The sequence below is a fragment of the Colossoma macropomum genome, unplaced genomic scaffold (assembly GCF_904425465.1).
Source record: "Colossoma macropomum unplaced genomic scaffold, Colossoma_macropomum, whole genome shotgun sequence".
NCBI classification, from domain to species: domain Eukaryota; kingdom Metazoa; phylum Chordata; class Actinopteri; order Characiformes; family Serrasalmidae; genus Colossoma; species Colossoma macropomum.
In genome coordinates this window covers 3,430,225-3,452,387 of record NW_023494791.1, presented here as the reverse complement: position 1 = coordinate 3,452,387, position 22,163 = coordinate 3,430,225, and the positions used below count along the sequence as shown (strand labels likewise).

Below are 22,163 nucleotides of genomic sequence, written 5' to 3'. Positions count from 1 at the left end.
ATGTTATGTGTGGCTTTTTTCAGGTATGTGTTGGTGACAGCAGGGCCTGTCTTTACTGAAGAGATGTGGAGGCTAGCCTGCTGTGCTCTACAAGATGCCTTTTCAGCCACCCTTGAACCTGTAAAGGTAGGTGAGGTTTTGCCCAAAGGGTAATACAATGATCAGGCATAACATTATGACATTATGATTTGTAGTTCTACAGTTACAGACTGTAGTCCATCTGTTTCTCTGCATACTTTGTTAGCCCCCTTTTACCCTGTTCTTCAGTGGTCAGGACCCCCATGGACCCTCACAGAGCAGGTACTATTTGGGTGGTGGATCATTCTCAGCACTGCAGTAACACTGATGTGGGGTGTTAGTGTGTGTTGTGCTTACAGACTACAGTCTGTAACTGTAGAACTACAAAGTGCACCTATATAGTAAGTGGAGCTGATAAAATGGACAATGAGCGTAGAAACAAGGACATAATGGTCATAATGTTTTGCCTGATCGGTGTAGTTTACTAGTTTAGTCGTAAAAATAATTAATAATTTAAAGCCTGCTATATTTTCATGATATTCAAACGTTTATAAACCTTCCTGTTACAATCAAGCCTTTGTTTGCTGAAACATGTTCTTTACGAGGATGTTTTTGCCAAATATGTTTGCAGTTATAACCAGTATTCAGACTGAGAAGTTATGCACAGTCATATGCAAAAGTTTGGGCACTCCTGGTCAAACACATCCTCTACAGTGAACATACTTCTGCACATTTTAATGCACAATTGCTGTTTGTTTGCCAAATCTAGCATATTAGGGAGAAAAAAATAACACACAAAATGTGACCTGCACAAATGTCATGGCATATTTTAGATTTTATATTTAATTTTTTCCAGTAACTCAGCAAAAAAGAGACCAATTTTCACTAAAATTAACAAAACATGTAATTTGACTGGGTGTGATCAGACTTTTGCATATAAATGTAATTGGGGGCAGTATTTTACTGATGTAAGCAAAAAACCTCTAATTTTGCTGGGGAAGTTGGGGGTCAAGTGCCTTCTCTCAAGGGATACACCAGTCAGTACTGGGAGTTGAATTCACGACCCTCTGGTTGCCGGCTCACCTCTCCTGCCGCTAGGCTGTCAGCCACCCTGATAGGTGATGAATTACATTTTACTTAATGATTTTTGAATATTTTAAATCCATTATGGAAATAATAGGCACTCTGAGTGCAGAAGGTCAGGTGTAAAGTGGTAACTTTTGCATCTTTTGAGTGTTTTGGTCTGCTTACTTGCTGATGCTCTCATTTGGCTGTTACATAACTGTGACTATAAGAGGCGATACTGAGCACTGAGATGCTGCTTACTCTGATTTCTGGCACCACTCTGAATAATATCCTCTGTGCGTATTTTGTTGAGTTGGGCACAAGCTTGTGCTTTGGCCAAGTGGTATACTAGTGAGGCTTGTTTAAATTGTCCACTCTTGGGCCTTAAAGTGGCCGTAAAATCACTGATCAATGCAGACTCTGCACCAGAATGGGGCATCCATGTGACAGGGAGGAAAAAAAGAAAAACTAAGGAACATACGGGACGAGAAATCTGCAGTACTGTGCTGCAGTCGTCCCTGCTGTTTTTCTAAAGGCTCTTTCACATTCAGGAGAGAATAACCAGCAGAGCAGAACACCAAAGCTCTACACATGAATGAATCTGTCTGCAGACTTACCCTTAAAAACTTACAGCATCCCGGAAATGCAGGCAGTACGAAACGATGCGTGGAAACCCACCTATGTTAATCGATAACATTTTAAACCAGACACACGTTCAGTTTCACAGTGACGTTTAGTTGTACTTCCACTATAAAGACATGCACAAAATAGAGGGTTTAGTGGGGCATGATGGAGCTGGAGATCAGTTGAAACTAAAAGTTTTGATCTTGGTTTAAAACAACTAATAACACAGTCAACTCTATTTAATCTGTTGCTTGTTTTGGGTGTATGACAATGTAAGTATTCATTTGCTTCTGTTTTTATGTTTGTAACTGTTATCTTAGCAACAGAAATTATTTATATAGTTTAGTTTACCACTCGGCTGTATTAGAGTACTAACCAGTATGATTACAGAGAGCTGAAGTTTATTTTATGTTACATTGTTTATTAATCTGTTTGTAGAATATCATCAATTGTACAACAGTTGTACACTGTAATATTATAACTTCTTTCTCTAATAGTCATTGGTACTGTGGCACATATCCACCATCCTAATTGCACTGCATGCTTTAAATCGCTGTTGTCGGAAGAAAACCTTGTATCTCCATTTTTGTCGTTTTTCAGTTTTTTGACATAATTTGAAAATGCCTGTTGCTCTTTACCTTGTGTGTAAATTTCATGAAGCATGGACCAAAAGAAACAGCTCAGAACAACTTGGAAAAATGTCTGGTTCCATTGACTTACATTAAAACTAAATCATGTTTTTTCCTTCTCCTGTAAAGTTACCATTTTGGAGATACAAGGTTTTGTTCTGACAACAGCGAAATATAGCTTATCATCATCATCATCATCATCATCATCACTTTTATTTATATAGCGCCTTTCCCATGCTCAAGGACGCTTTACAATCAAAGAGCATCAACACATTAAACAACACATTAAACAAAAGGACAACACAGGTAAACATTAAGTATAAACGGAACAACGGTAACACAGAGATTTAAATGAAGACAGAGAGGTTGCATCCCGAATAGACTGGGGGAGAGAATTCCATAACTTGGGAGCTACTACGTTAAATGATCGACCACCCATAGAAGCCAATTTAAATCTAGCAACATGAAGAAGGCCTAGATTTTGTGATGTCAAGGTACGGGATGGGACATATAAATGAAGAAGCTCTGCCAAGTATTGAGGAGCCAGACTGTGCAGAGCTTTATACGTTATAAGGAGAACTTTGTACTGAATACGGAATGTAATGGGCAACCAGTGAAGACTGAAGAACAGGGGTGATGTGGTCATTCTTTTTAGAAAAGGTGACGATCCTATCAGCGGCATTTTGAACATACTGTAACCGAGTGAGGGTTTTGACAGGGAGGCCAGAAAAAAGAACATTGCAGTAGTCTAACCGTGATGTCACTAATGCAAGCACAAGTGTTTCTGCATCGGCTTGGCTGAGAAATGGTTGGAGGCGAGAAATATTGCGAAGATGGAAAAATGCTGTCTTACAACGGAATTGATGTGGATGGAAAAAGAGAGTGTAGGGTCAAAAATAACTCCGAGGTTGCGGACATGGGGAGAGCTTACATTATATTTTCTTTATTTCATTACAAACACATATTATACCATACTACAATTCAGTAACTTGGCCAACTGCCTTCACCGTTATCTCTCCGGAAATAAATTATAATTTAAGCGGACATAAACCTCTGGATTACTTTGATCTTTCTGATAGAGGGATTAGGCCAGACTGTTTACACCTGCATTTCACAAATACAGATCCTTAGTAGAAGCCGGCCTTGGATCAGTTGACTGTCTGATCGTGTATAAACTGAAATGTCAGCAAGTTGTGCCAACAGTGTCACTGTCAGTGTTTTCTGTTCAACCCTGTAGAACCTGCTAGCATGTTTCCGGAGCGGTTCCGACACGTTCACGGGAGACGCGTGTGAAGTGAAAGTAGCGGCCCCCACCCACTCAGCTTCTGCAGAGGCCGAGTACTGGAGGATCCGCGCCATGGCCCAACAGGTGCTCTTTAATTAACACGGCCTCATAGTCTGATACTTCGACAGTCCACAAAGTAATAGAAACTTCATACTAGGAGGGGGTGATGTGGTGAAAACCTCATATTATGGTACTTAGACATTCCCACAATACACATATCACAATATTCTAACAGACTGACACAGTGCAGTAGTAGTGCATCATAGTGTTGTAGTCAATAAATTCATTATCGTTCATTATACGTGATATACACTATATGGACAAAAGTATTGGGACACACCTCTTAATCATTAAATTCAGGTGTTTCATTCAGTCCAAATGCCACACGTGTATAAAATCAAGCACCTAGCCATGCAGTCTGCCTTCACATACATTAGTGAAAGAATGGGTTGTTCTAAAGAGCTCACTGAATTCGAGCGTAGTGCTGCAATAGGATGCCACCATTGCAACAAATGAGTTCACGAAATTTCTTCCCTCCTAGATTTTCCACGATCAACTGTTAGTGGTATTATTGAAAAGTGTGTTTGGGAACCACAGCAACTCAGCCACGAAGTGTCAGACCATGTAAAGTTACAGAGCGGGTCGCCGAGTGCTGAGGAGCGTAGAGCATAACAGTCTCCAACGCTCTGCTGATCAATAACTGCAGAGTTCAAACTCCTCTGGCATCTACATCAGCATAAAAACTGCACTGGGAGCTTCATGGAAGGGTTTCCATGGCCGAGCAGCTGCATGCAAGCCTTACATCACCAAGCACAATGCCAAGCGTCGGCTGGAGTGGTATAAAGAACTGTCACTGGACTCTGGAGCAGCAGAAACGTGTTCTGTGTAGTGATGAATCAGCTTTTCTATCTGTCAGTCTGATGGACGAGTCTGGGTTTGGCGAATGCCAGGAGAACGTTACCTGCCTGACTGCACTGCGCCAGCTGTAGAGTTTGGTGGAGGAGGGATGATGATATGGGGCTGTTTTTCAGGGGTTGGTCTAGAACCCTTAGTTCCAGTGAAGGGGAATCTTAATGCTTCAGCACCAAGACATTTTGGACAATTGTGCGATTCCAACTTTGTGGGAACAGTTTGAGGGAAGAACCTTTCCTGTTCCAGCATGACTGAGCCCCAGTACACAAAGCAGCTCCATAAAGGCCTGACTGGGTGAGTTTGGTGTGGAAGAACTTGACTGGCCCTCACAGAGCCCTGACCACAACCCCATCGAACACCTTTGGGATGAACTAGAACAGAGATTGTGAGCCAGGCCGTCTCGTTCAACAGTGTCCGAGAGTGGAAGCTGTTATAGCTGTGAAGGGGGACCAACTCCATATTAATGCCTATGGATTTAGAATGGGATGTCAAAAAAGCTCCTGTAGGTGTCCCAATACTTTTGTCCATATAGTATATATTAATGCATCATATTTTATAATATATTTTGTAGAATGTAACATTAAATAATACATAGCCTGAAAATACTATGAATTATTATTATATATATAGTCCTATGGACCAAAAAAGCATACATTCATTTTTATTACTAAATAAAAACAGTAATAAAAAGATTTCAATCTGCCCTCAGGGGATGTTTGAAATTTGGATCCAATGAACATCAACAATCAAATAATACCCAGTTAAGCCATCATAGAGAGATCAATTAGATCCTCAACCAGCAGCAAACATATTTTGTTTAAAGAACAGATTTACGGCTTCAATTTTCTAAAAACACATTGTTTTTCTCTTACTGTTCATCTCTATTCACTCTGTCTGAAACGCTCTGTTAGAGCTCCTGTGCCTTTAAGCCCCGCCTCCCGATGAGCCTTTTATTTTACAAAACAAAATTATGAACATTGAAAATGAGCATAATAGGTCCCATTTAAACGTAATAAAAATGAACAAATAAAAAATAAAGTTGAAGTTTTTGTGGATATTCAGTAATATTCAGTTTCCAGTAACTGCAGACGGAAACATCGCACTCGGTAAGTCTACCTTAAACCGGGACGGAAAATGATGTCAAGACCATTTACACTCTTTAAACTGGGCACAACAACACTAGTGCTACATCTAAAAACAGCTGTTGAATTCTGGGCACAATGATTTTTACTCAACATTTCATATATGCACTGCACTGAATTCAGTTTAACAGGATTAATTGTGCTCTTTATTTAACGCTTTCAGCAGCACACTATGAAATTGTATTGATTTTTTTTGTCCAAAATTAGTCATTAAGATTGTTAGTTGAGCTGCATGTTTAAAGGAACCCTTTTGGGAGACTGGGAACAATGCATGAGTAGCACAGTTGTACTATGTTTATGTGCCTCTATAAAAAACACAAAATATTCCACATTTTTTGACCTCATGGACCCACCAGAGAGAAAAACAGACTAAGACTAAATGACTGAGAAGAGCCCCAGAACACAAGCTAACATGAGGAAATATAAAAACACAATGCTCATGAATATTAAACATAAGACCCCAAAGGTTAATGAAATATGCAGTAAGTCAGTGTTCTTTAAGTACTAAAGATATTCATGATATACTCAGAAATGTTGAATTACAAATAAAGAAGTTTGTCGAAGTCCACAGGATGATCTCCAGGAATCTGCTCAACATGGCTTGTTTTCCCCTTTGTGTTTCAGGTCTTTATGCTGGACACTCAGTGCTCTCCCAAAACTCCCAGCAGCAAAGAAGGGTTTGAGCACGCTCAGTCCTGTGTGCTCATCATTGAGCTTCCTGCAGACCAGCAGTCCAACGGCCACACTCAGAAGAGGTGGGAATCTTATGGGTAGCTGAATGGAGATGGTGTTTTTTGTGTGTTTGTTATTTTTGTTTTTTTGTGTGTTTTTTTGCAGAGTGCCTATCCCTGTTAATTCCTATTTTTAATAAAGTTGAATGTTTTTATTTCTCGATAGGGTTGTCATTAAATCAGAATTATGGTACCAGTGCCAGGAATCACACTGCTTGATACCAAATGATACTGTGGCAAAAAGTAAAACCTCATCATTGTGTGAACACCAAAAAAATTGTGAAGCATTTAAGTACCACCAACATTTAATAGAGGATTCCAAAAGAGATGACGTCAGTTAAGAAAGTTATTAATAAAATAGAGAAGATAAATTAGCTGTGATACTTTGGAAATCACTAATCATACACCGATCAGGCATAATTATCAGTTTGAGTTCTCAAAGACAAATCAAATATAAAAACAAACAAACCCATTTGAACATATAGTTTTAAAAACAGTATCTGACAAAATTATGCATCAAATACTAACAATGAGAGATGAGCACGTGAGAAAAAAAACATTACAGTGCTGATGTAACCAAAAGTACTGCGGATTATATGCAAGTACGGGTTCCAGCGAAACTCACACATCTCATTTACAAATGAATTGAAAAGTTCTTTAGGTGGTTCTTCTATGGCATTTCTCTTAAGACCATTTTTCTTGACGTTTTTATTTTATAAGAATGTCAATACAGTGTCAACCTGGTGCTTTCTAATTTAAATAAAGAATAAAGTGTTGGAAATATTGCAAGTTAGTGTTGAATTGCCACTTTGCAGTTCAGGGTGGCCGATATGGCAAAAACATATGATATTATAAAGACATTTTCATACGACGGTGTTTTAGGGGCACTGTTAATAAAAATAAAAATAGTACACTTCAAGAATAAAGTCATGATATTTTGAGAAGAAAGTCGTAATATTTCGAGAAAAAAGTCGTAATATTTAGAGAAAAAATTCGTAATATTTCGAGAAAAAAGTCGTAATATTTCGATTAAAAAATTCGTAATATTTCAAGAAAAAATTGTAATATTTCGATTTAAAAAGTTGTAATATTTCGAGAAAAAATGCGTAATATTTCGAGAAAAAAGTCGTAATATTTCGATTAAAAAAGTTGTAATATTTAGAGAGAAAAAGTCATAATATTTGGAGGATAAAGTGGGCTAACTGTAGGGGGGGCTGACTGTAGGGGGGCTGCCATAACGCGTTGGGGTCTCGGTTGCTGTACTGGCGCCGGAGCTCCACTCACTCCTGTCTCTCTGTGGATCATTTTGATCATCATTCTCACTGTCTGTGAAACTTCATGCCCTCTTTGAATGGGGGGAGATGTAGCCCCCGATAGCCGTGTAGACGACCCTGCCTGAGATTCTCCTTCAACAACACAGACAGACAGTTTCCTCCGAGTCCGTCTGGCTCTTTATTCCAGATAAACACAGTTTCCTGCTCAGCCGTTTCAGCCGGTTCTTATACTATAACAGGCTGGTGCTGCTGTGCAGGAGAGACAGGGAGACTGAGTGTTTCTTTATGGGTGAATCGATATGAAAGTAGAACTCCACCAACTCACCTCCCCTCATTTAACACGAGGAGGCGCTGCTTCACTTTCGCAAAGACTTTGGTCACAATATTGCAACCTTTCCTGGTATTAATGCCACTTTAATGTCAGAATTCTACGACTTTATTCTCGAAATATTATGATTTTATTCTCGAAGGCTACTATTTTTATTTTTTATTAACAGTGGCCCTAAAACATTGTTGTATTTTCATGATACACAATACTTATATTTATTTTTTATAAAGACAAAAATGCCCCAGTGGTGCTAGATTTTAAAAATTCTTTTAAAAGCTATGAGTACAAAGTTTTATTTAGCATTTTACACAATGCACTGTACAAAATCCAGTTCAACAGGATTAATTATGCTCAATTATCAGTGAGACATGCAGTTATTCTGTGTCCTTTAAGTACAGACGATACCCATGATATACTCTAAACAGCACACTGTAGTATATCACGATGATGAAATATCATCATATTGCCCACCACTAATTGCAGTATTGAAAAGTGTTGGGCTTTTGTTAAACTGTGCAACTCTGTTTCTCCATTTACAGACAATGAGTCTGTTTACATGCATTCAATAATCTGATCATAATCTGATTTCTGCAGTAATCTGATTATTCAAATGGTCATGTAAACAGCACCCTCCGATTTCTTAGATCGGAGTAAGGTCTAAGGTGAGAGCTGGATTTCAGCTCAGTAATCAGATTTCTCAGTGCTTGTAAACTCTTACTCTGATTTCGGATTACTTTCGGATTTCTCAGTCTGTGCATGTGCGGAAATGAAACGTAAATATTCTTCATCTTCTAGATGATATAAATTCATATTTTCAGGTTAAGTGGCGCGATGTTTAAAAAAAAAAAAGCTGCGGCATGAAAGTTGAGTTTTACAGTATGTTTACATCACGTCTTCTTCTGTGAGTTTATTGGCTGGTTGTAAAGCAGAAATCTGATTACTGTCTGACTTATGTAGACCTGGAGTTTCCCCAGTATCTGATTACTCAAGTGCATGTAAACACGTTGATCAGATTACTGACAAGATCTGCAGTTATCCGATTATTAAGTGCATGTAAATGGACTCAATTTCTCAAAACAATTATTTAGTTTAGTTAGTTGAATTAAATTGATATTTCTTCTGCTGCTTTTCATTTGCTGTCAGTGTCTTTTTGTCTTGATCTGTCATTGTCTGTTACTGTAAAATATTATTACTTATCTGTAAAGCACGTGGAGCTGCCACTGGTATGAAAACGTGCTCTATAAATAAAGATATTATTATTATTATTATTATTATTAATAATAATAATAATAATAATAATATATTTTGTTGTTATTGTTAATTGAAAGCTCTGTTGCAGTTACCTGATTTTTATGAACTCATTCACTTCTTAAACTTAATGTTATATGTTTATTTCTTTTTTACTTGCTGAACTTGCTGCAGGAAAATTGGGTAAGGCTGAACCTGCATGCTTTACTTTTCTTAGAATCTCTTGTTTGTCTCCTCTGGCCTCCCTGCAGGTTAAAGTATAAAGCTGGGTTCGCAGATTAGTGAGAACTAGGGCTGGGCGATAAAACGATAATGATAAGTATCGCGATATAACTTTTCCTCGAAAGAGCGATAAGACAGGTTCGATACATTTTCGATATAATACACCATTCTCACACTTCCACGTTTTAGCGAAAGCCCTGGTGGCGTTTTCTACTGCAAGGAAAGCGACACTACTCTGCTGTCGCCAGGAGAGGGCGCACTTCTGAGTTTATCGACTTGATTAGAGAGGGAGGGGGCCACGAGTAAAAAAAGGGTCGCCAAATATACTTTAGCAACGGCTGAAACGCGGAGTTATACATTCCCTGTTTGAGTGGAGCGACCGGCGATCTGTTCTCCTGTGGCCGAGTGTGAGTGACGAGGTCAGCGGTGTAACTGTACTGACCTACAGTGAGCTCACCTCTTTCCGTGCATCCTAACAACTTTAGCGGTGTTAAATCACGTCTGCAGCGCCGTGTTACAGCGCCAAACCGTCATATTTTAGTATTAGTGCATTCTCGAGCAACGAAAGTGAAAGAAAGAAGTGGGTTCATGCAAATTACAGCCCTGATTTAAAAAGTAAAGAAAGTAAACTGAGGAAGCTGTGAGGCATTGGAGAGCGGGAGAGCGCTGTCTTTCCAGGCTAGCTGTTTTTAGCAGCTGGCTAACCTGAAGCAGCTCCGTCACTCCACAACACGGAGAACTGATGATACTGTAGATCAAACACGACACAAAATCACCACTTTCAGTTTAAACATACCTAAAAGGAGGACTCTGTGACTGGTGTGAGAGATTCACACTGCAGATAATGCTTTTACACAGCGAGCGTCAGATATACTGCGGTTCACCCCTTAAACTACTGCGATAGCCTAGAGAAACCCAGCCGTCTAGCTGGTGTCTGAATACTGTGATCTGCTCTGACATGGATGTGGTAGGAGTGACAGCAGTGACCGACCGAACCGAGTTGACGTTGTTGAGAAACTAAAGAGTTCAGCACTGTTGTTGGCCGCTTGTTTAGCGTTTGTAGCGGGGTAGCCGAGCGCTCGACACCAGACAGCTAAAATAATCTGTTTTCCTTCTTAAATCATGTCTATTACAAAAATTGCAGCTGTGCTTTTCAAGCTGATAAAAACAGCTCAGAAACTTTCTCCCACTGTCCCAAGACAGATTAGTGAAATGTTCCACTGTTTGCCGAGTGTTTGTCATGATCGGACCATAAGTGATAGTTTAAAACCACAGTTAACCCCAGGAGCAAAATCAGAAATCATGATTCGACATTTATCGCGATATGTAACGATATCGAACGATATGAATTTTGTTTATCGTGATAACGTTTTTGGTCATATCGCTCAGCTCTAGTGAGAACTTAATACAAAGTAGCTGAAAATCTCTGGGCTGTCTTTAGGGAAATTACATGGGATAAATTCTGAAAAATGTTTAAATCTTTCAAGTTCAGCAGCTCTAGAATACCGTTTCCTACTGGTGAACATAATGGGCATGGCCAAGAAAGTGTCAGAAAAACAGTTAGAGGATTCTGAATTGTTATTCTAAGTTGTTATGGTACAGTTACTTTCCCCTATGATCATAAGTTCATTAGTACTTGATAAAAGCATGAATCTCACAATGCAGCTGTTCATTTTTAATGATTGTGAAAGGTTTTTTGAAATGCATGGCTTCTCTGTTCACTGCAGCATTCCATTCAGGACAATCGTGGTGAGTCTGCTGTCCCACCAAGTGCTGCTGCAGAACCTCTATGACATCCTGCTGGAGGAGTTTGTGAAGGGCTCCGGGGGCGCTGAATCCCAGGATCGGGTCACACCGGTCTCGGAGCCCAAATCTGCCGGCTTCCTGCGTTACATATCCATGCAGAACCTGGCCATCATCTTTGACCTGCTGCTGGACTCGTACCGCACAGCGCGAGACTTTGACACGCGGCCCGGCCTCAAGTATCTCCTTATGAAGGTGTCGGGGGTGTGCGGGGCTGCTAACCTCTATCGGCAGTCCACCATGAGCTTCAACATTTACTTCCAGGTGCCTTTTCAGGTTTGATGTGTATCGCTGCTGTCGGAAGAAAACCATGTATCTCCACTTTGTCATTTTTCAGTTTTTGACATAATTTGAAAATGCCTGTTGTTCTTTACATTGTGTGTAAATTTCATGATGAATGGACCAAAAGCAACGGCCCAAAACGACTTGGATAAAAGTCTGGTTCCATTGACTTACATTGGAAGTAAAGTAGGTTTTCCTGTAAATTTATCATTGTGGAGATACGAGGTTTTCTTCCAACAACAGCGATATGTTTCCGTATTCGGGGTCTGTTTCAAATATTTTTAATACAATACTTTGCTGAAGTTGCAAATGTTTGGTAGATTCACAAAAATTCACAATAAAATGATAACACTGGGCCTCATTCATCAGTTGTTTTTTAAGAAGACATTTCGGTAACACTTTCTATGAATGTCACCTTTATAAGCATCTATGAACACATTCATAACATGTTATAATGCATTCATAAGGCATTATAAACATGGCTATAAATATTTATTAAAATGCATTACACGGTATAGCCATGCTTATTATGCATTATGAATTGTTAACATAATACATTATAAGTACTGATCATAACAAATTATAAGAGCTCATAAGTCATATTTGTCCGCTCTAAGTAAAGTGAAGCGTACTGTACTAAAGCCTCCTCCAGTGTGTAGTGCTGCATCAGTGTTTTACCCAATGTGGAAAGGTAATGTACACCACCGTTAGCTTGGTATTTGTCTTTACTTTACGCTCTCCAAGCTGGGACTGACTTCTTTGGCACTGTTATAACATGTTATACTGTCAGTGTCAAAGAAGTCAGTCCCAGCTTGGAGAGCGTAAAGTAAAGACAAATACCAAGCTAACGGTGGTGAACATTACCTTTCCCACATTGGGTAAAACACTGATGGCAGCTCTAGTTTAAACTCTGACATTTGAAGCCTGTAATGTGCTTTACTGTGAATGTTTTAGTGTTTCAGTAAATCCTTCAGTAAATACTTCAACTTGAAGCCTCACTCTGAACACTGGAGGAGGCTTTAGTACAGTACGCTTCACTTTACTTAGAGCGGACAAATACGACTTATGAGCTCTTATTTGTTATGATCAGTACTTATAATGTATTATGTTAACAATTCAGAATGCATAATAAGCATGGCTATAATGTAATGCATTTTAATAAATATTTCTAGCCATGTTTATAATGCCTTATGAATGCATTATAACATGTTATGAATGTGTTCATAGATGCTTATAAAGGTGGCATTCATAGAAAGTGTTACCGACATTTCTTCTTAAAACCCATCCAAAAGCAGTTTTTATGAAGATTCTGACCTTCACCAGTTTTCTTATTTGGGATTTGTTCTTAGGTAAGAACAGAATCTACACACACTCAAAAATACAAAGGTGAGAACAGTTCTGCGCTTTAAGAACCCAACATGAATCTGACGTAGACGTTTTCTTGGGACCTTTCACAAGAACACATTCATGAAAAACTCATTGGTGAATGAGGCCCAACACTAATGATGAATGGAAGAAAATGATTCATTGTTTTTACATTGAAATTGCAGCTTCAAAGAGTTTTGCAATTTGAAAGAGTCGAAACAATTTTAACCCCTCAAACTTCTCTCAAACCATTCAAACCACATCACGGTCTAAAATAAGGTGGCACTGACTTCTTGATGTGATGTAAAGCACAGTATGACTCACTGTGAGCTACAAAAATGAACTAAAACCTCACCAAGTAGCTGAACACTGCAATAAGCCTCATTAGACAAACAAGTGTTGTGCTGAATTCTGCCTAAATAAATAAATAGAAACAGCAGAAAATTGCAAAAATCATCTGTAGCATCTGTATACCTACTTGACAAGCATGTATGTGAAGGAATTGAGCACATCACCTGTTGTCTAAAGTGTCTGCCCGTCGTATTCAGCTATATGATGAGTGGGTGATCATTTTTGTAGCTCACAGTAAGTTATACTGTATCCTTAACCACAAGTCTCCATCACCTTATTGAAGATCTGGATGCGGTTTGAGTGGGTTAAGAGACGTTTGGAGGATGTATTTAGGGAAAACTTTTGGGTGACTGTTGACTTCTAGTGTTTGTTAGCAATGTTGGTCTTGTAGCTCCAGTTCTAAACTAAAAAGGTAAATTTGGAGAACAAACATGTTTGGCTGATTGACTACATTTGGGCTAAGTGAAAAATTGTGAGAAGTTGTTTATTAAAAATGTTCCATTAAAAAGGTTCTTCAAACTCAAACGCATTTTATTTGCAAAAGAACCATCAATTGAAAGTTTTTTTTTAGAGAAGAAAAAATTTCTGTGGTCGTCAGGTTGGCTTAGAAAAGGTAGCAATAGATTCGAGGTAGCAGTGGATTTAAGGTTTAAGTGGATTTAGAATACCATTGGTTTTAAAGCAGCAGTAGATTTAAGGTACCAGTGGATTTAAGGTAGCTTAAATGGATCTTCTCCTTATAACGCTTTTCGGTTCCAGAGTATTTTTGAGAATACTCCAATAATCCATTTACTCAGTGCTCCTTTTTCTCTGCTGATGTTGTCCAGGCTCTGCTCTGTGCCATGCTGACCAACCAGGAGAACATCACTGTGGACCAGGTGAAGAAGATCCTCAGCGAGGAAGAGGAGGGCAGCTCAGACTCCTCGCAGCAGTGCTCGTCCGAAGACGAGGACATCTTCGAGGAGACAGCGCAGGTGAGCCCACCGCGCGGACGGGAGAAGCGGCAGTGGCGCACACGAGTCCCGTCTCTGAGCACCCAGCCTGTCAGCAGCGTGGACTGGGCCTGGTTGGTCAAGCGCCTGCACAAGCTCTGCATGGACCTCTGCAACAACTACATCCAAATGCATCTGGACCTGGAGAGCAGCGCTGAGGAGCAGCCTCCGCTCCGGCCCCCCGACGCCGTCTTTTTCCTGCCCCTCTTCCCCTCCGAGACCTCCACGCCTTCCACGGGGGGGCACTCGGGACGCGGGACGCCGTCGGAGGACGGCTTCCGCCTCCACCTGGCTGACACGCCCTCGGAGGAGGCGCACAGCCCCGGTGTTGCCGGGACCAGCCTGCCCCAGCTGAGAGGCGACAGGAGGGGGGCCGAGGCTGGGCGTAAGAAAGAGTGGTGGGAGAGCGCCGGTAACAAGCTGTACACCATCGCCACCGACAAAACCATCACCAAACTGATGATCGAGTACAAGAAGCGCAAGCAGCAGCACAACCATGCCGCGTTCATCAAAGAGGTAAAGGTGGGTGAAAAGAGGGCTGAGGCGGTGACGATCAGAGGGCCGGACTCTCCGGGGCCCCAGAGGCCCCAGCAGCTGGTGGAACAGGGGCCCATGCGGCACTCGTTCAGTGCAGGACCAGAGCTGCTGCGGCAGGACAAGAGACCCCGCTCAGGCTCCACAGCCAGCTCCCATAACATCTCCCTGAGAGACTCAGAGGCGCAGATACAAGTAAGAGGGATCTGTTTATTTTTACTGTTTATATTTTTGTGGATTACTGAGGCTGTTAAGTATAAATAAAAACACTTACATTGTGGGCTATACAAGAATTACTCCATCAAGTAAAATTAAATGTTTAATGAACACGTTTTTGTGTACAGCCAGTATAAATAAACATACAGTACTGTGCAAAAGCAAAACCAGTTTCTAAGACTGAACACTGGAGGCAGATTTCTTTGAGGAACTGAAACTGAGTCTCCTGAAAAGAATGGAAGCTGGAATAAATGGAAAGAGTGGACACACTAAATACTGTAAAATTGATATTTATATGCTTGTTTTTTTAGGCTGCAGTGTAATTTCCTGTTAAAAACATTTGTCGCTTTCATTACTGAAGCTGAAAATGAATAACTTTTATTCATAACTTAATGGTCGTTTTGACTGGCAGTTAAATAAATTAAGGGTGGTCTGTGACTTTTGCACAGTAATGTAAATAAAAAAAAGTCCAACCAATAGAAAAATGGCCCTTTGCCACTTTTAAACATTTATATTTAAACATTTTTCCTCAGCATAGTCCTAAATGAACTAAAAAGGTAATGCATTTTTTAATTTTATTTACTTAAAATGTACTTATATGTATGTTTGGTGATTTTTTTACTGGATGTTGAATCCAAAGGGTTTTATTTTGCTGGGCTTGCAGATATTTTTCTGCTCAAAAAACAATTTTACCAGCTAACTGCATAGATCCCTGATAATCCCTGTCTGTACTAAGGACTCACATTTAAATGTACTTAAATATTAAAAGTAAATGTACTGTGTAAAAAAACAGATTAGGGCTGCACGATAAATCATATTTTATGTTATTGTGATATGAGTTTCCACAATGAACACATCATTAGAACGGCGATGACAGAACAGATCTAAATACCTCAAACATGCAGCACCTGAGAGACGTCATTACACGCCTGCTTCTCTGCGCTGGGACTGAACCAGCTCTCCCACGTGGGAGACGAGTAACTTAACCATTCAGCCGTATGGCAACGGAAATTCAACTGCTGTGTCTGATCCACTCAGACCAGCGCAACACAAACTAACATACCACCACCACGTCAGTGTTACTGAAGTGCTGAGAATGATCCACCACTAACTTTAGTGGAAATTCAGCTATGAAACACACACTCAGTGCTCAGGCTCTGCTGGTTTTTTGCTGACCAGCTGGGCTACTGAAGCTTGTTACCTTATGTCCCCCAGAGTCCTTCAAAATAAGAGTCCCGGACCAACTAAGAAGACAGTGCCTACCTACACTCAACCAAAAGCAACAACACCACTTTTAAAAGCAGAAGTGTTGTTGTTGATTTTGGTTGCTTCTGGTTGTTGCTTTTTGTTGAGTAAGTACAACCAGACGCGTCTGATGCCGCAGTATTTAATAACTAAATAAATAAATAAAATGAAACAAGAATGTGTATTTGTTCTTGTTTGCCTTTATAAAAAATAAATATTTCTTTATTTGGTTTTGAAGCCTTTGTTGAAAAAGCTGTTGAGGTAATGTTGACTGTTTCTCAGCCCTTTAGTGCACAAAAATGTGCGTGTAGTTCTGATTTAAATAGTCGTTGGTGTTTCATTTCTTCTTATTTTCCAGAATAGTAAGTGGGGCTTTTGTAATTTTGTATTTTGCTTTTTGTTTAAAGAGGGGTTTAAAGAGAGGTTAGTTAGTTTCTCTTTTTACATGTCCCAAAAATGTCTGCACTTGCTTTGCATCCAGCCAGAGACGCATTATTTTGATAAAAATTTATCACTTCTCATATTGTCATCATGATTTCTAAGAGCTTTGTCAAACATCGCATTTTAGGCCAATATCGTGCAGCCCTAAAACAGATATAGCAGTTCATATCTGCATGTTATAAATGAAATAAATGCCTGTCTCTTTAGTTTAAGGTCCCTTATGTCAATACAGTGTCATTTACTTTATAAAACATCTCATTTTGTCTTAAGCTGTGTGTAAATGCTCAAGCATTGCTTTATACACCGATCAGCCATAACATTATGACCTTGTTTCTACGCTCATTGTCCATTTTTATCAGCTCCACTTACTATATAGGTGCACTTTGTAGTTCTACAGTTACAGACTGTAGTCCATCTGTTTCTCTGATACTTTGTTAGCCCCCTTTTACCCTGTTCTTCAGTGGTCAGGACCCCCATGGACCCTCACAGAGCAGGTACTATTTGGGTGGTGGATCATTCTCAGCACAGCAGTAACACTGACGTGGTGGTGGTGTGTTAGTGTGTGTTGTGCTGGTCTGAGTGGATCAGACACAGCAGTGCTGCTGGAGTTTTTAAACACTGTGTCCACTCACTGTCCACTCTATTAGACACTCCTACCTTGTCAGTCCACCTTGTAGATGTAAAGTCAGAGACGATAGCTCATCTGCTGCTGCACAGTTTGTGTTGGTCATCCTCTAGTCCTTCATCAGTGGCCACAGGACGCTGCCCACAGGACGCTGTTGGCTGGATATTTTTGGTTGGTGGACTATTCTCAGTCCAGCAGTGACACTGAGGTGTTTAAAAACTCCAGCAGCACTGCTGTGTCTGATCCACTCAGACCAGCGCAACACACACTAACACACCACCACCACGTCAGTGTTACTGCAGTGCTGAGAATGATCCACCACCCAAACAGTACCTGCTCTGTGAGGGTCCATGGGGGTCCTGACCACTGAAGAACAGGGTAAAAGGGGGCTAACAAAGTATCAGAGAAACAGATGGACTACAGTCTGTAACTGTAGAACTACAAAGTGGAGCTGATAAAATGGACAATGAGCGCAGAAACAAGGAGGTGGTCAGAATGTTATGACTGATCGGTGTAAGTACGTTACGCAATGCTTACGGATGCGTTATGAAGTTGTAGGTGGCTGCTTTCGTGTACTGTTATGTATGTTGATGATTTGGATGAAATAATACTTCAGTAATTTTCTTACAACTTAATCGGTCTGCTTTTCTCTTTATTTCAGGCATGGACCAACATGGTCCTCACCATCCTGAACCAAATTCAGCTGTTGCCGGACCCCACATTCATCGCCCTCCAGCCGGCCGTGTTCCCATGCATCAGCCAGCTGACCTGTCATGTGACTGACCTCAGAGTGCGGCAGGCGGTGCGCGAATGGCTGGGACGCGTAGGTCGAGTTTACGACATCATCCTGTGAGGAGCTTGCGTCGTTTTTTTTTTATTTTGTCGTTGTCGCTGTTGTGAATCGGCTTCGTCCACAGACCCATTTGATTGTAATTTATTTCCTGCTTTGGGATGTAGCGCTGACTGGGCTATGAAGGATTTCCTCTGTTTAATTTATGAACTTATTTATTGTTGTACTCTGTGGTCTCCGTAGAACATATTTATGTGAATGCTTTGCAAATCCTATGCTATTATACTGAGAATCTATATTTTGTTTATTTAAGCAATACCCCTCATGTGGTATTGAGTACAAGGACTTATGAAATTTACTTTATCAATATTACATTATCTATCAGCTTTAATATTTATTCCCAGCGAATCAACGTAGGGAAGAAGGTTGACTTTATGCACTTTCGTTGACGTCGTAATCTTTATGTAATGGAAAACACTGTTATTTCAGTGCTGTGGTTCATTTGCAACTTTCACATGACATAATTTAATGACCTGCCTCTGCCAGGTCTTAAAATATATACAATATTTTAATTCTTAAAAAAATTTACATATTGTTGATGGCGCAAGAAAATCTCTCAGACTTTCCAGGTAAGACCTTGAGTTTGCATGGTGTGTTTAAGGCTGCGTTCACATTAGCAGGCTGAAGTGGCACAAATCTGATTTTTTGTGACTCAGATCTCATTTTTTCAGGCCTGTGTGACACGCAAATCTGATCTTTTCAAATCTGACCTGAGCCACTTTCATATGTGGTCCTAGATCGGATACGTATCCGATTTGTGGCCATGTGACCTTAATGTGAAGCTCAGATCGGAATTCATGTGTTTTCTTCCACTGCACGTGCGCCATCATTCAGCGTTACCATGGCAGTAGCGCCGAACAGAAGTTAAAGCCTGTAAACGGTGGAAAAGCAGCTCATCTCACCTTTTTCTCCTTCGTCTCGCTCTAATAATGAAGCTGAGAGCTGATCAGAGTTAATGATCTTCTCAGCGAAGCTCGTTCTGCTCGTTAGTTTGTGCTGATGATGAACGTGATTCATTCACGTGACGTTACTGAGTAGGATGAGCTCATGAGGGTCATTTCAGGACGCCGGTTCGTCACATTAATGACAGATTTGAGTCACTTACCTAAACCTGTGTGAACCATCCTGTCAGAGAGATCGGATTTGAGCAAAAAATCTAATTTGAACAATGAGGCTTGTAATATGAACGTAGCTTAAGTGTCCCAGAGCTATGCTAGGCCCATCCCGATCATGACATTTTACTTGCCGTATGAATAATTTCAATTAACAATTTAACTGTCTTTTTCAAAAGACATATTAAGTTGTTTTAAAGTACAAGTCTAAGGTGGCCAGATTGTTTCTGAGTTTCTAAGTAGCTGCCAACTAATGACAAAAACAGCTCAAGCTCATATAAAAATATGTTACTCACCGCCGCCCTCTAAAGGTGTCAACAAACATCAAATAAACAAACAAAGTAAAATTGCTGTAGCTCCAATCGGAAGTTAGTTTGTTTTCGTGAGACCCGTTACATGTTTTCTACTTACCTTATTTGCATGTATTTGCCTCAAACCCCCTGATGAAAACATTCCCAATTGAATTCTGTTTGTTATGACGTAAATGTATGCTTGAGAGAGCAAACAGCTGTTTAACAACTAACACACAACTGCGATCAGTTAATTGTTGTGCCTAAGAGGGGTTTGCTGTGCTTTTCTTGTGGTAGGAGCAAAACAGCTCATTAACAGTGTCTTTAAAAAAATGACCCATGTAAACAGGTACTTCTGTTTTCTGTAGCATGTATTAAGTTGGTTGACAAACCAACCATAGTAATGCCCTAGCAACACCTTAGCAACCAGCTCGTATATGATAGCAATGGCTTAGGAACACCTTGGCACCCAGCTGGGATACCATAGTAACGACCTAGCAACACCTTTGCAACTACATGGGATAACACAGCAACAGCTTATCAACACCTCAGCAACCACCTGAGATACCACAGCAAAGGCCTAGCAACACCTTAGCAACTATCTGGATTAGCATAGCAACACCTTAGCAACATCCTGGAATAACATAGCAACACCTCAGCAACCACATGGGATAATATAGCAACACCTTAGCAACACACCTGGGATTATATAGCAACATCTTAGCAACCTCCTGGGATAACATAGCAACGCCTTAGTAACCACATGGGATAACATAGTAACACCTTAGCAACCACCTGGGATAACAGCAACACCTTAGCAACCATCTGGGATAACATAGCAACACCTTAGCAACCACCTTGGAGAATATAACAGCATCTTAGCATCCACCTGGGATAACATAGCAACACCGTAACAACCACCTGGGATAACACAGCAACACCGTAACAACCACCTGGGGCAACATAGCAACACCTTAGCACCCACCTAGGATGACATAGCAACACCTTAGCAACCACCTGGGATAACCTAGCAACACCTTAGCAACCACCTGGGATAACATAGCAACACCTTAGCAACCACCTGGGATAACAGCAACACCTTAGCAACCATCTGGGATAACATAGCAACACCTTAGCAACCACTTTGGAGAATATAACAGCATCTTAGCAACCACCTGGGATAACATAGCAACCCTTAGCAACCACCTGGGATAACAGCAACACCTTAGCAACCATCTGGGATAACATAGCAACACCTTAGCAACCACTTTGGAGAATATAACAGCATCTTAGCAACTACCTGGGATAACATAGCAACACCGTAACAACCACCTGGGGCAACATAGCAACACCTTAGCACCCACCTAGGATAACATAGCAACACCTTAGCAACCACCTGGGAAAACATAGCAACTTCAGTCACAAACTTTTCCCTGTTAGTTTATGATGTTACTCTATAAAGCACTAACATTCACCAGAATTACATTTAATAATAATAGTTTTGTCGGAGGATAATCGATCGAGCAAAATCTTAATGACGTTGCGTTTTGGTGACCGTCATGTCTGATAGCTGACGTCTGCTGTCTGACCCAAAGTGCTGTGATTACTGATGCAGCTTTCAAATCCCGTGTCGCTCAGCGTTGGCCTCAGACTCGCTGCCCTGCCTGGGTGACCCTGATTACCCCCTCTTAGTCCACAGACAGTGGGAAGCCATTTAATGAGGATAATAACACACACACATCAAAGCGGTTCTACCCAGGATTGGAATAAGGCCAGATCAGCCACCCTCGTCAAGAATTATCACGATTATTTCTCACAGATCTTTAATATTCTTATTAAATGGCCGTTTGCCAATACATGTTCATTGCTGTTCTCATATCCATGAATGGATCATTATGGACTCTGTACATAGCACCACTGTATGTCACCTACACTGTTCAGTTACTGACTGAAGCATATTTAACCCTTTAAGTGTTTGTTTTTCTCGCTTTAATGTCAAACTTAGAGCTGGGTTTAACCTCTACTGTGCATTTTATGAGCTTAATCGAGATTTCCTGAAACCTGAAGGTTCAAAGCTGCTTATTCTGTCATAAACTGTGTGCATTTTGTCATGTGATCTGAATCAGATGGACTCGTCGTCTTTCCGTCGTCTGAGGTTCTGCTTTTTAATCCAGTTTTCAGAAAGTAAAAGGTACCAGTGTAGAAAAACCTTTTCAAGTATCATTGGCACTTATGATTGTATGTAACATACAGTACTGTGATAAAGTCAGAGACCACGCTTCACCGGTCAGAACAGCCATTAAGTGCAAGTTATATATTTAACAACTAATATAATATCAGATTTTTCAGTGTTCAGTGTGTCACTCTTTCCCTTTTATTCCAGCTTCCATTCTTTTCAGGAGACTCACTTTCAGCTCCTCAAAGAATCTGCAGACACACCTCCAAAGTTCAGTCTTAGAAGCTGGTTGATCATTTTCTGAAGTAATCACATTCAGTGGTGCTGAGGTCTGGACTCTGGGGTGGTCAGTCCATTGTTCAGCTTCATTAGGACAATACTGAGGTAAAAGGTTTTACATATA

General features: G+C 40.4%; 1 protein-coding gene across 1 annotated transcript in view; it reads left to right on the top strand.

Annotated features, from left to right (window-relative positions):
* The window catches only part of arfgef3 (ARFGEF family member 3), an 88,440-nt gene extending 69,530 nt beyond the window's left edge, over positions 1-18,910 (top strand). Inside the window, exons 30-36 of the mRNA XM_036573664.1 lie at positions 24-126; positions 3,574-3,705; positions 6,300-6,430; positions 9,431-9,439; positions 11,206-11,545; positions 14,107-15,000; positions 17,994-18,910. Coding sequence (XP_036429557.1) covers positions 24-126; positions 3,574-3,705; positions 6,300-6,430; positions 9,431-9,439; positions 11,206-11,545; positions 14,107-15,000; positions 17,994-18,185 — 1,801 coding nt within the window. The 3' untranslated portion in view covers positions 18,186-18,910. The remainder of the gene's footprint in view (positions 1-23; positions 127-3,573; positions 3,706-6,299; positions 6,431-9,430; positions 9,440-11,205; positions 11,546-14,106; positions 15,001-17,993) is intronic.
* The last annotated feature ends 3,253 nt before the right edge of the window (positions 18,911-22,163 follow it).